This window comes from Lethenteron reissneri, chromosome 63, assembly GCF_015708825.2.
Source record: "Lethenteron reissneri isolate LAM-NWPU_2019-01 chromosome 63, ASM1570882v1, whole genome shotgun sequence".
In the NCBI taxonomy this organism is placed as follows: domain Eukaryota; kingdom Metazoa; phylum Chordata; class Hyperoartia; order Petromyzontiformes; family Petromyzontidae; genus Lethenteron; species Lethenteron reissneri.
Window position 1 is genome coordinate 6,371,329 of NC_083841.1, and position 12,551 is coordinate 6,383,879.

General features: G+C 51.3%; 1 protein-coding gene across 1 annotated transcript in view; it reads left to right on the forward strand.

The window, feature by feature from the left end:
• LOC133358827 (chondroitin sulfate proteoglycan 5-like) overlaps positions 1–9,342 on the forward strand; it is a 29,072-nt gene extending 19,730 nt beyond the window's left edge. Inside the window, exons 7-8 of the mRNA XM_061577275.1 lie at positions 3,468–3,621; positions 8,339–9,342. Coding sequence (XP_061433259.1) covers positions 3,468–3,621; positions 8,339–8,734 — 550 coding nt within the window. The 3' untranslated portion in view covers positions 8,735–9,342. The remainder of the gene's footprint in view (positions 1–3,467; positions 3,622–8,338) is intronic.
• The last annotated feature ends 3,209 nt before the right edge of the window (positions 9,343–12,551 follow it).

Here is a 12,551-nt window from a genome sequence, read left to right on the forward strand (position 1 = left end):
CTCAACCACTCAACCACTCAGCCACTCAACCACTTCACCACTCAACCACTCAGCCACTCAACCAACTCAGCCACTCAACCACTCAACCACTCAACCACTCAGCCACTCAACAATCAACCACTCAACCACTCAGCCACTCAACCACTCAGCCACTCACCACTCAACCACTCAGCCACTCAACCACTCAACCACTCAGCCACTCAGCCACTTCAACCACTCAACCACTCAGCCACTCCAACCACTCAGCACACTCAAACCACTCAACCCACTCAGCACTCAACCACTCACACCCACTCAACCACTCAGCCACTCAACCACTCAGCCACTCAACCACTCAGCCACTCAACCACTCAACCACTCAGCCACTCAACCACTCAACCACTCAACCACTCTCTCATACAATGACAACCGCCATTCACTACCAAGTGGCGGTGCCGTCACCACAGCGTCCGTGCCAGGCTAGGTGCACTTTGAGGCCACGTGGAGGTCCCGGGGTAAAGACGACAAGCTACGGATGACCTCTAACCTTTGACCTATTCGACACGATGAGGCCAAAGGTGACCAGATAACTACTAGACATCTGTGAAAAAAAGCTTTACATCTTCTTGGTTCTCTCGGTAAAGTCACGTAGAATGGAAATAATAAAATAATAAAAATAAAACATTATAAAATAATTCTCACGACGTTTCGGCCACAACGCAAGCAGCCGTCCTCAGGTGAAGAACAGGTCTGTCGAGAAGACAGAGTCTGAATGAAACACCCCAGGCTTGGAGCGTATATTTAAGCTGGGATGGAGGGGGAAGAGCGCCTTGACAAAAGAATTTGCATATCAAGAGGAATTTAGCATATTTATGGGAAATGCAGATATGGGATTAGTACTACTTGTGAAATGCGTAGGAGGTGGGCGGGGGGTTTAAAGTCATATTATGCCCGTGCATTATGCAGGATTAGCAGCATCAAAGGGAGGGGATAGGGGTAGCATTAACAAAGGGAAGGAATGTTTACAGCTTCCTGCTGGACAGCTGTGAGCAAGGCCTCCAGTCACGGTAGTTGTGCTGACCCCTGGAGACTACGTCACCATGTCCCCAGGGTGGGTCACGTGAGCGAGGTGGTTTATCAACGTGTGCAATGATATCGTACGTGAGGGTCATTGGCGAGCGAATTTGCCAATACGTCACGAAAAAACTAGGATAGAAATGTTTAAATTCGTACGGTAATCTACAACGATATAAAATACCTTCCTAAACTCAACGATCGTATCCATGAGAGAGGGTTTTTTGGGTTAGATCGCGTAGCTATAAATGTGTAGTTAAAACCCGCCACCACCCGACACAGCCAATTAGTGAGGGGTTTGTCACGTAAACAGAACGTGCCAACATCACGGGACCTTTCTTTGCAAGTGTCAAAATATGATAATTGGTTTTACCCTTTCGGGCGATAATACATGCGGTAAGATGTTCAAACACCAAATAGAAACCTTTTTGCAAGGAATCATGTTACCGCATTAACCGCACGTACTTGTGGTGAACATGCAAACACAAAAACACGCTCTGGTAGTATATGATGGATTGTCTTTGAAACTGATTGGTCCACACCAGAGACAGCTTTCTTTAGAGCCTCGTCTCAAACGGTGTTAGACGCCACAAGGCGAACAACACAAGGACAGTGCCACTCTCAGGACATTGAGAGCTCGGGGTGAGCGACTACATCATGGGACCTCCCTTGCCAGTGTCATGTGAGGTTATATCCGGGTTGCTGATGGATCACAACTCGTCACGATGATTGGCTCTAACGGTCCTGGCCCATAGCCAATGGGGGGTAGCCTAGGGGCGTGGCCCTGACGTAATGGGAAGGGGACAGCTGTAAGTAGAGAATTGGATCTGCTGGCTTTAGCCACAGCCAATGGGGAGACGAGTCAGGGACGCGGTCCTGGGATCGTACAATGGAGTCTAGAAGATTCCATGGAGGTTAACCAGGATTGGTGGAAAGGTACCACGTGACCCGGGTATTTAAAGGGGTGGAGATGGACAACACGTGGTCAGATCTGGAACGAACGGAGGGTGAGGCCACGCGAGAGCGGGGTCCAGGCTGCCACGTGGTCCAGGCTGCCACGTGGTCCAGGCTGCCACGTGGTCCAGGCTGCCACGTGACCGCGCGTGTCTCTCTCTCTCCCTCTCACGCTGTCTGTCAGCAGCGTGAAGGAGTAAGATGGGAGTGTTGTGAACGAAAGACAAATAAAGACCGGATTCCAGAAGTCGCTTCCACGACCTTTATTACAGCAGTATCAAAATATAAGGATAGATTTTACCCTTTCTGGCAATAAAACAGGAGTTGTGTTAAGATGTTCTAACACCAAACAGGACACCGCTAGGCCGCTTCTGGCCACTCGTATACGAACCTATTTTTGTTATTTTGCCTGCAGGTGAGGTCCCACTGAGCTGCGATGTAGCAGCTCTTTTGCCGAAGTGGCTTGTCGTCGTTGCAGTGTGGAAATTTATAGCAGCAGACAAATACGTTAAACGCGTGACGTCGATTCTAAATGTGGAGGGGAAAAAAAACGGAGGACCCGGAGAGAAAAATCCACACGCGACCACGGGGAGAACATGCACACTCCAAATATACAGCAGCAGGCGTCAGGGTCGGGATCGAACCCACGACCTCCTGTAGACCAGGCGAGGTAGTTAACATCTCCTAGCCACCGTGATGATGATGAGAGAGAGAGACACGCAAACTCCAAATATACAGCAGCAGGCGTCAGGGTCGGGATCGAACCCACGACCTCCTGCATACCAGGCGAGGTAGTTAACATCTCCTAGCAACCGCGGTGCCCATACACAAGGTGCTTTTATGCACAAGTTCGTGCGGTTCCAAGCCTAGTGGCCGCCCCCCAGTTAAATACTGCGGGTTTGTTTTATTAACAAGCAAAACAAAAAGATGGTTTACCACGTAGGTCTTTCGCGACCGATATCCATAATAGAGTTCTTTTTTGGGGGGGTTAAATCTAACCTCTCGTGAGAGGGAGGTCGGGGGGGAGGAGATGGCCGCTTGGGTTATCACCGCTCTTTCTGGGGCTAGACAGGAGGAAGTTAAATTTCGATTTAAAGCTTTCGTGACTGCAGGGATTCATCTTCTTGGTTCTTTCGGTAAAGTCACGTAGAATGGAAACAGACCTGGTCTTCACCTGATGACGGCTGCTTGCGTTGTGGCCGAAACGTCGTGAGAATTATTTTATTATGTTTTATTTTTATTATTTTATTGTTTCCATTCTACGTGACTTTACCGAAAGAACCAAGAAGAGGAGGAAGTTAATCACAGCCACGCCGGGACTTTTGCTGACAATAAGTTCACTTGGCGCGCGTAGGCTCCCTATCTCCCGGCCGTTCCCCGTCGTCGTTCTCCCGCTCTCTCTCTCTTCTCCTCTCGCTCTCTAACCCTCCTCTCCTTCCTTCCTCTCTCTTTCTCGGCAGCTGCCCGATCGGCGACCATTACTGGTTCATGGGAGCTCGCTGCGACGTCCGGATGACGACGCAGAACGCGGTGGGCATCGCGGCCGGGGCGGCGCTGGGGCTGGTGACGCTCACCGCCATGGTGCTGCTGCCGGCCGCGCGGCGCTTCCAGAAGGTGCTCTCCCTACGGTACAGACGGGACGCCTCGACACAGCGCCGCCGTCACTGCCACCGCTGCCACCGCCGCCGCTGTGGCCCGCACTGCAGATTAGCGCGGCGCTAGAGCAGGCCCCGTGGTCAGAAGCCTTAAGTAGGCCCCGTGGAGAGAAGCCTTAAGTAGGCCCCGTGGACAGAAGCCTTAAGTAGGCCCCGTGGACAGAAGCCTTAAGTAGGCCCCGTGGACAGAAGCCTTAAGTAGGCCCCGTGGTCAGAAGCCTTAAGTAGGCCCCGTGGTCAGAAGCCTTAAGTAGGCCCCGTGGAGAGAAGCCTTAAGTAGGCCCCGTGGTCAGAAGCCTTAAGTAGGCCCCGTGGACAGAAGCCTTAAGCAGGCCCCGTGGTCAGAAGCCTTAAGCAGGCCCCGTGGTCAGAAGCCTTAAGCAGGCCCCGTGGTCAGAAGCCTTAAGTAGGCCCCGTGGTCAGAAGCCTCAAGTAGGCCCCGTGGTCAGAAGCCTCAAGTAGGCCCCGTGGACAGAAGCCTCAAGTAGGCCCCGTGGACAGAAGCCTTAAGTAGGCCCCGTGGTCAGAAGCCTTAAGCAGGCCCCGTGGTCAGAAGCCTTAAGCAGGCCCCGTGGTCAGAAGCCTTAAGTAGGTCCCGTGGTCAGAAGCCTTAAGTAGGCCCCGTGGTCAGAAGCCTTAAGTAGGCCCTGTGGTCAGAAGCCTTAAGCAGGCCCCGTGGTCAGAAGCCTTAAGCAGGCCCCGTGGTCAGAAGCCTTAAGTAGGCCCCGTGGTCAGAAGCCTTAAGTAGGCCCCGTTGTCAGAAGTCTTGAGTAGGCCCCGTGGTCAGAAGCCTTAAGCAGGCCCCGTGGTCAGAAGCCTTAAGTAGGCCCCGTGGTCAGAAGCCTCAAGTAGGCCCCGTGGTCAGAAGCCTCAAGTAGGCCCCGTGGTCAGAAGCCTCAAGTAGGCCCCGTGGTCAGAAGCCTTAAGTAGGCCCTTCACGGGCCTCTCATCTACACACAGATTAGTGCAGGTGAGGCGCTCGCTCAGGTCCCATGGTCATAAGCTTTAAGTAGGCCCCATTATCATAGGCCTTAAGTAGGCTCCATTATCATAGGCCTTAAGTGGGCTCCATTATCATAGGCCTTAAGTAGGCTCCATTATCATAGGCCTTAAGTAGGCCTCATTATCATAGGCCTTAAGTAGGCCTCATTATCATAGGCCTTAAGTGGGCTCTATTATCATAGGCCTTAAGTGGGCCCCATTATCATAGGCCTTAAGTAGGCCCCATTATCATAGGCCTTAAGGAGGCCTCATTATCATAGGCCTTAAGAGGGCCCCATGGCGCTTAACATAGGGCTGATAGTCATGCGATTGCCATATGCTTGTCATTTACCTATCACTTGTAATAATGAGGTTGGTAAGTAGTACAGGGGGTCCCCGGTATACTTTGTGGTTGGGGATCGGAAAGTTGTGACTTATAACGAAACGATGTATAACGGGGACTTTTCCCCCATAGGAATACTACTACATGTTAATTGGGGTGAGGTGGGGTTAGGGACCGTAGGAGCGTAAGCATTGCCTATACAACGCAAAGCAGGACAGTTTCTCCCGTAAGAAACAATGGAATGAGGTCGGGATAGGGACTGCAACTTGGGGAAATGTTGTGTTTTATACCGAGCAACCAAAATAGTACTTTACATGTACAGAAAACCAGGTACTGTACGTGTACAACACAATGTACACATTTATAACCAATTCTGAGTTCAAGAACCTTTAAACAGCATTTACATTTCATTAAAAAACATTTTTATGAGCGTTTCGAAGCAGCCCTGTACACTTTAAAAGTTTTCCTGTTTTAAATATAAAACGTATTCGTGACATGTTTAAGCAATAACCCAAACAGAAAACCATTTTGTGTAAAAAAAAGCACAGGATCTTAAACAGAATTTTTGAAAATTTTTATCTGCAACTATGATATCATTTGTATGATCTTACCTTGAGGAAGCGGGTGAGTTGTGTTGAAGGGTTACGACAATATTTTACGAGAATAGTCTGCGTCGATGAAAATGAGCGCTCATAGCTACGTACGCGAGTTGGACAGCGCGAGTTGTACGGTACTTCTATACACCCCCCCCCCCCCCCCCCCCAGAGCCAAGTTCAGCTGAGCCGAGTAGAAAACGATAATCGAAAAAGATCAACGTCACTGGCATTGACCATGAGCGGGAATCGAAGTCGGCTTGCCGGGCTCGTAGTGCAGCGTAGCGTAGCGCGCTAACCGCTAAAGCACCCCACACGACGCACAGTGTTTTCGACTCGTCTCCAGCTGAACTGATATATTGCGGGGGAAACGTTACGTTGCGTTCCTCAAAAAAGTCTGCGACGTGAGCGCGAGACAGCGTGCATCGTGACGACGTACATCGGGACCCCCCCCATTGCAGCGTCATTCGCGCAATCACGCCGCTACGCAATCCGCAAAACGCAAGAGGCGCGCAGACAGTAAGATGTATTATTAAGATTTGTTTAACACGTAGCAGGCTTTCGCGACCAATATTATTCATAATCAACGTTTTTGGGTTTAGATCGCGTTATTTATAAATGTGTCGTAACCCTCCACCACCCGACACGGCCAATCAGTAAAAAAGTGTCACGTTGACAAAAGACAAATAGTTCACTGCTTTAGCCCACCGGTGTGTTGAAGCGTGAAACCACAACAATTTACAATTTGAGTCGTACGACGTTTCGCTGGTAATTGCATCCAGCATCATCCAGCAATTCCCATATGTGAAACGTCGTACTCAAATTGTAAATGTTGTGGTTTCACGCTTCAACACACCGTTGGGCTAAAGCAGTGAACTATTTGTCTTTTGTCAACGTGACACTTTTTTACTGATTGGCCGTGTCGGGTGGTGGAGGGTTACGACACATTTATAAATAACGCGATCTAAACCCAAAAACGTTGATTATGAATGTATTATTAAGATGTTTTTTTCTTAGGCAATTACTGACGAGTATCTATTATACGCGTGGGAGGAAACCGGGGTGCCCAGAATCATACGTTCAACTTGAGGCCAACCATGATCCTGTCATAGCGCTGTTTCTGTGCAGCGCTTTCAGATGCGGTCCCATTAGATGTTATCTTTAATCCACACTGTGTTGCATTTTATTGGTACTTTATCTGTGGGTCTCGATGGGTCTATGGGTATCTATGCGAGTCTATGGATTTCGATGTGGGTCTGTAGGTCTCTATGTGAGTCTGTGGGTATCTATGTGAGTCTGGATCTCGAGGTAGGCTTGTGGGTCTCTATGTGAGTCTGTGGGTCTCGACGGGTCTATGGGTATCTATGCGAGTCTATGGATTTCTATCTGGGTCTGTGAGTCTTAGAGGCTATGGGTCTCTGCACGGGTGTGAGTTTATGGGTCTCTATGTGGGTCTATAGGTTTCTATGGGAGTCTACGGGTTTCTGTGTGGCCGTGAGTATACGGGTCTCTGTGTGGGTTTATAGGTCTCCTATGTGAGTCTACGGGTCTCTACGTGGCTGTGAGTCTACGGGTCTCTGTGGGGGTTTATAGGTCTCTGTCAGTCTACAGGTTTCTGTGTGAGTCTATAGGTCTCTATGTGAGTCTACGGGTTAGTGTATCTGTACAGCATCTTGAGCCGGTGGGGGTCACCTTTAGACAACACGATCACGAACCCTCTGCCGCTTCTGCCTCTTGCGTCTTGCGAGACAGACGAAGCGCTCGCCGGCCGACTCTTTTAACTATCGGTCTTTATGTGAGTCTACGGGTCTCTATGTGGGTTTATAGGTCTCTATGTCAGTCTACGGGTCTCTGTGTGGGTTTATAGGTCTTTATGTGAGTCTACGGGTCTCTGTGCGGGTCTATAGGTCTCTATGTGAGTCTACGGGTCTCTGTGTGGGTATATAGGTCTCTATGTGAGTCTACGGGTCTCTGTGCGGGTCTATAGGTCTCTATGTGAGTCTACGGGTCTCTGTGTGGGTATATAGGTCTCTATGTGAGTCTACGGGTCTCTGTGTGGGTTTATAGGTTACTATGTCAGTCTATGGGTTTCCGTGTGGGTCTATAGGTCTCTATGTGAGTCAACAGGTCTCTGTGTGGGTTTATAGGTCTTTATGTGAGTCTACGGGTCTCTGTGTGGGTCTATAGGTCTCTATGTGAGTCTACGGGTCTCTGTGTGGGTCTATAGGTCTCTATGTGAGTCTACGGGTCTCTGTGTGGGTCTATAGGTCTCTATGTGAGTCTACGGGTCTCTGTGTGGGTCTATAGGTCTCTATGTGAATCTACGGGTCTCTGTGTGGGTCTATAGGTCCCGTATGTGAGTCTACGGGTCTCCATGTGGGTTTATAGGTTACTATGTCAGTCTATGGGTTTCCGTGTGGGTCTATAGGTCTCTATGTGAGTCTACGGGTCTCTGCGTGGCCGCGAGTCTATGGGTCTCCGTGTGGGTTTATAGATCTCTGTCAGTCTACGGGTTTATGCGTGAGTCTATAGGTCTCTATGCGAGTCTCCGGGTCTCTGCTTGGGCGAGAGTCTACGGGTTAGAGTATCTGTACAGCGTCTTGAGCCGCTGAGGTCACATTTAGACAACACGACCACGAACCCCCCCCCTCCCCGCCGCTTCTGCGTCTCGCGACGCGCGTCTTGCGAGACAGATGAAGCGCTCGCCGGCCGACCCCTTTAACCCTGCCGGGGGAACTCCCCTCCCCCCCAAGGTGCAGTGGAGCGTAGCCGAGGAGGGCGTCTTCTACAGCGACAGGAACGGCAAGAACCGCCCCGAGCAGATCCGCGACGTGGACCACTACCAGGACCTGTCGTCGTGTCGTGCGCTCACGCCCACCGATGCCGCCGGAACGTTCCACCGATCGACTCTCGTGGACGTCCCCGGGAAACGGGGATCGTCGAGCCCCGAGGCGGATCGCGCGGGATCGGAGGGGCTGGCCCGGCTGCCGCCCGACGGAATCGGCGATCCGGCCGAGGGGGAGGAGCGGAGGGACGCCGCGACCGCGTGCGCGGCCCCGTCGGAGCGAGTCGAACCGGAACCTCCGCCGGAGGACGGAGGGGACGCGGACGCAGAGTCGCAGGACTCGGACGCGGACTTCGATATTTTTCTTTGAGCGCCGTCGGCCGGCGAGGGGAAATCTTGCGGACGCGTCGAGGGAAAGGGGGGCGACGAGAATGCGGTGGTGGGTGATGAGAGGCCGGGGCGAGCCGGAGGTCGGCCGGGCGGGTCGAGAGGTCAGAGTTGTTAAGCCGGCACCACGGGGAGATCCTGGGATTCGCGTCGGAGTTTCATCGCCGCCGCCGCCGCTGCTGCCTGCGTTTAAACCCCCCCGGGGTTTTCAAGTGCGGCGAGGTGATGGGCTCAGCCCGGTCACCAACAGCCACGCGAAAGAAAGAAAGACAAAGGCGCAGCGAGCAAGCAGCAACCCATCGCGTGAAACTTGCTGCTGCGCACATTTGGCTCGAAGGATTGAACATCGTGCTTTGGCCGTCACGACAGGAACGTCGCCCTCCATGGCGGAGAACTCCGCGCCCCGCTGCTGCGTGCGGAACCGGATAACTCGTCCGTGAATTACTTGAACATATCATTTGTAGAGGTGTGCGTGTGTGCGTGTTTTTCTATTTTGTACGTAGCCACCCGTGTCATCACCGTTCCACTGGCACAGCGTGTAACGGCGACACCGACGGCAATGTCGCCGGACAGACCCCCCCCCGCCCCCCCCCCCCCCCGTGGCATTTCACAATAAACGATAAGTTATCTTCTTTTATACAATGCGACTTAAAACGACCTCGATGCTGTCGATCATTGGACTCGCACTCCCCCTCTTGTCGTCGATTTCCTTCCCTGCGCCCCCCACCCCCGTGCGGTGCGCGACTCCTCCTCTGTCGACCGTTCGTCGTTCACGGTCGTTCGGTTCAGGCCGCTGCTGATGCCGCTGATGCCGCTGATGTTGTTGATGTTGTTGTTGTGGCAGAGCGGTAGTGGGGAGCGGTGGTGCAGCGGTTAGCGCTACGCTGCGCTACGAACCCTGCGACCCGGCTTCCATTCCCGCTCACGGCCACCAACACCGGTGACGATTATCTGAACCGGTCCTGGGCCTCCTCTAGGTCGACTCAGCCTCAAATTAATACCTGGTCCGCTGTGCAAACATTGTCACTGGGGAGACAAAGGCGGCCGGGCGTGGTGCTGGCAACTCACCCCCCTCGTGTGCCAGTGCCGGCTTTCATCGCTAGACTACGGGAGGAATCTGATGAGCGATAAAGCTCTTTTTTCCACAGATGTCCAGTCGGGGCACGGGGTAAGAACACAAAACACAAACTCGACAGCAGTGCAAAGCACAAGAAAGGTGAACAAATCACGCAAATCTTCTTGTTTCTTTCGGTAAAGTCACGTAGAAGGGAAGTAATAAAATAATAAAAATAAAACATAATAAAATAAAATAATTCTCACGACGTTTCGGCTACAACGCAAGCAGCCGTCTTCATGAATATGCTAAATTCCTCTTCATATGCACATTCTTTTTGTTAAGGCGCTCTTCCACCTCCAACGCAGGTTATATATAAGCTCCTAGCTTGGCAGTGTCTCATTCTTCACCTGAGGACGGCTGCTTGTGTTGTGGCTGAAACGTCGTGAGAATTATATTATTTTATTATGTTTTATTTTTATTATTTTATTATTTCCCTTCTACGTGACTTTACCGAAAGAACCAAGAAGATGAATCCCTGCAGTCACGAAAGCTTTAAATCGAAATCACCCAAACACAAACAAACACAACACGAAACCAGCCACATCCTACCAGGCAAAGCCCCTCTGAGGTGTTAACTTATATTGTTAAACAAGCTGGCCACACATGATAGGTCAACAAAGTGGCTCCATCATTTGGACTTTTATCGCAGCAAAATAACCTAAAGAGTCTAAACGCGTGTTTCCAAATGTGGAGGGGGGAAACTGGAGGACCCGGAGAAAAAAATCAACGCGACTACGGGAAGAGAGAGAGAGACACACGCAAACTACAAATATACAGCAGCAGGCGTCGGGATCGAACCCACGTCCTCCTGTATACCAGGCAAGGTAGTCAACATCTCGCCACCCTGATAATGATGAGAGAGATACAGGCAAACTCCAAATAGACAGAAGGCATCAGGGTCGGGATCTAACTTACGACCTCCTGCACACCAGGCGAGGTAGTTAACATCTCCTATCCACCGTGATAATGATGAGAGAGATAGACACGCAAACTCCAAATACAAAGGCATCAGGGTCGGGATCGAACCCACGACCCCCTGTATACCAGGCGAGGTAGTTAACATCTCCTGGCCACCGTGGCGACCCTTAAGCCTGGGACGGGAGTCTAACCCTGTGGGGGGGAGGGGGGTGGAGGGTTTACAGCGGTGTGATGCGAGGCTAAGAGTGCTGTGTTCAAGTGTAACCCCCTGGTCACACTCAGCCCACACAGGACACGAACGCCAGTGCACAATGGGATGAAGTTGCTCCTTGAGCCCACTCGGCCACGAGCACTCTGGTCAAGAAGGGCGCCCTCGAGCAGAGCGCCTGCTCATACACGTGGCCTGGCCCGTGTTGTGAGTGTTGTGTGTGTGTTATGTGAGTGTGTGGTGTGTGTGTGAGTGGTGTGTGTGTGTGAGTGGTATGTGTGTGGTGTGTGTTGTGTGTGTGGTGTGTGTTGGTGTGTGTGTTATGTGAGTGTGGTGTGTGCGTGTGTGGTGTGTGTTTGTGGTGTGTGTGTGTTGTGTGTGTGGTGTGTGTTGGTGTGTGTGTTGTGTGTGTGTGCGTTGTGTGTGGTGTTTGTGTTGTGTGTGTGTGTGGTGTGTGTGTGTGGTGTGTGTGTGTGGTGGTTGTGTGTGTATGTGTGTGGTGTGTGTTGTGTGTGTGTGTGAGTGGTGTGTTGTGTGTGTTGGTGTGTGAGTGTTGTGTGTGTGTTATGTGTGTGTGGTGTGTGTGTGTGTTGTGTGTGTGTGTGTGTTGTGTGAGTGTTGTGTGAGTGTGGTGTGTGTGTTGGTGTGTGTTTGTGGTGTGTGTTGTGTGTGTTGTGTGTGTTGCGTGTTGGTGCGTGTTGGTGCGTGTTGGTGTGTGAGTGTTGTGTGTGTGTTATGTGTGTGTTCTGTGTGTGTGGTGTGTGAGTGGTGTGTGTGCGTGCTGTGTGTGTGTTGTTGTGTGTTTGTGGTGTGTGTGTGTTGTGTGGTGTGTGTTGTGTGGTGTTGTGTCTGTTGTGTGTGCGTGCTGTGTGTGTTGTGTGTGTGAGTGGTGTGTTGTGTGTTGGTGTGTGTTATGTGTGTGTTGTGTGTGTTATGTGTTGTGTGTGGTGTGTGTGTGTGGTCTGTGTGGTGTGTGTGTGGTGTGTGTATGTGTGGTGTGTGTGGTGTGTGTTATGTGTGTGTGGTGTGTGTGTTTGGAGTGTGTGTTATGTGTGTGTTGTGTGTGTTATGTGTGGTGTTGTGTGTGTTGTGTGTGTGCGGTGTGTGTGTCTGTGTGTGTTGTGTGTTTGTCTGTGTGTGTGGTGTGTGCGTGTGTTGTGTGTGTAGTGAGTGTGTGTGTCTGTGTGTGTGGTGCGTGTTGTGTGTGTGTCTGTGTGTGTTTGTGTGTTGTGTGTGTGTCTGTGTGTTTGTCTGTGTGTTTCTGTGTGTCTGTGTGTGTGTATCTGTGTGTCTGTGTGTGTGTCTGTGACTGTGTGTGTTTGTGTGTGTGTCTGTGTGTGTGTCTGTGTGTGTGTCTGTGTGTGTCTGTGTGTGTATGTGTGTGTATGTGACTGTGTGTGTCTGTGTGTGTTGTGTGTTTGTCTGTGTGTGTGGTGTGTGCGTGTGTTGTGTGTGTAGTGAGTGTGTCTGTGTGTATGGTGCGTGTTGTGTGTGTGTCTGTGTGTGTTTGTGTGTTGTGTGTGTGTCTGTGTGTTTGTCTGTGTGTTTCTGTGTGTG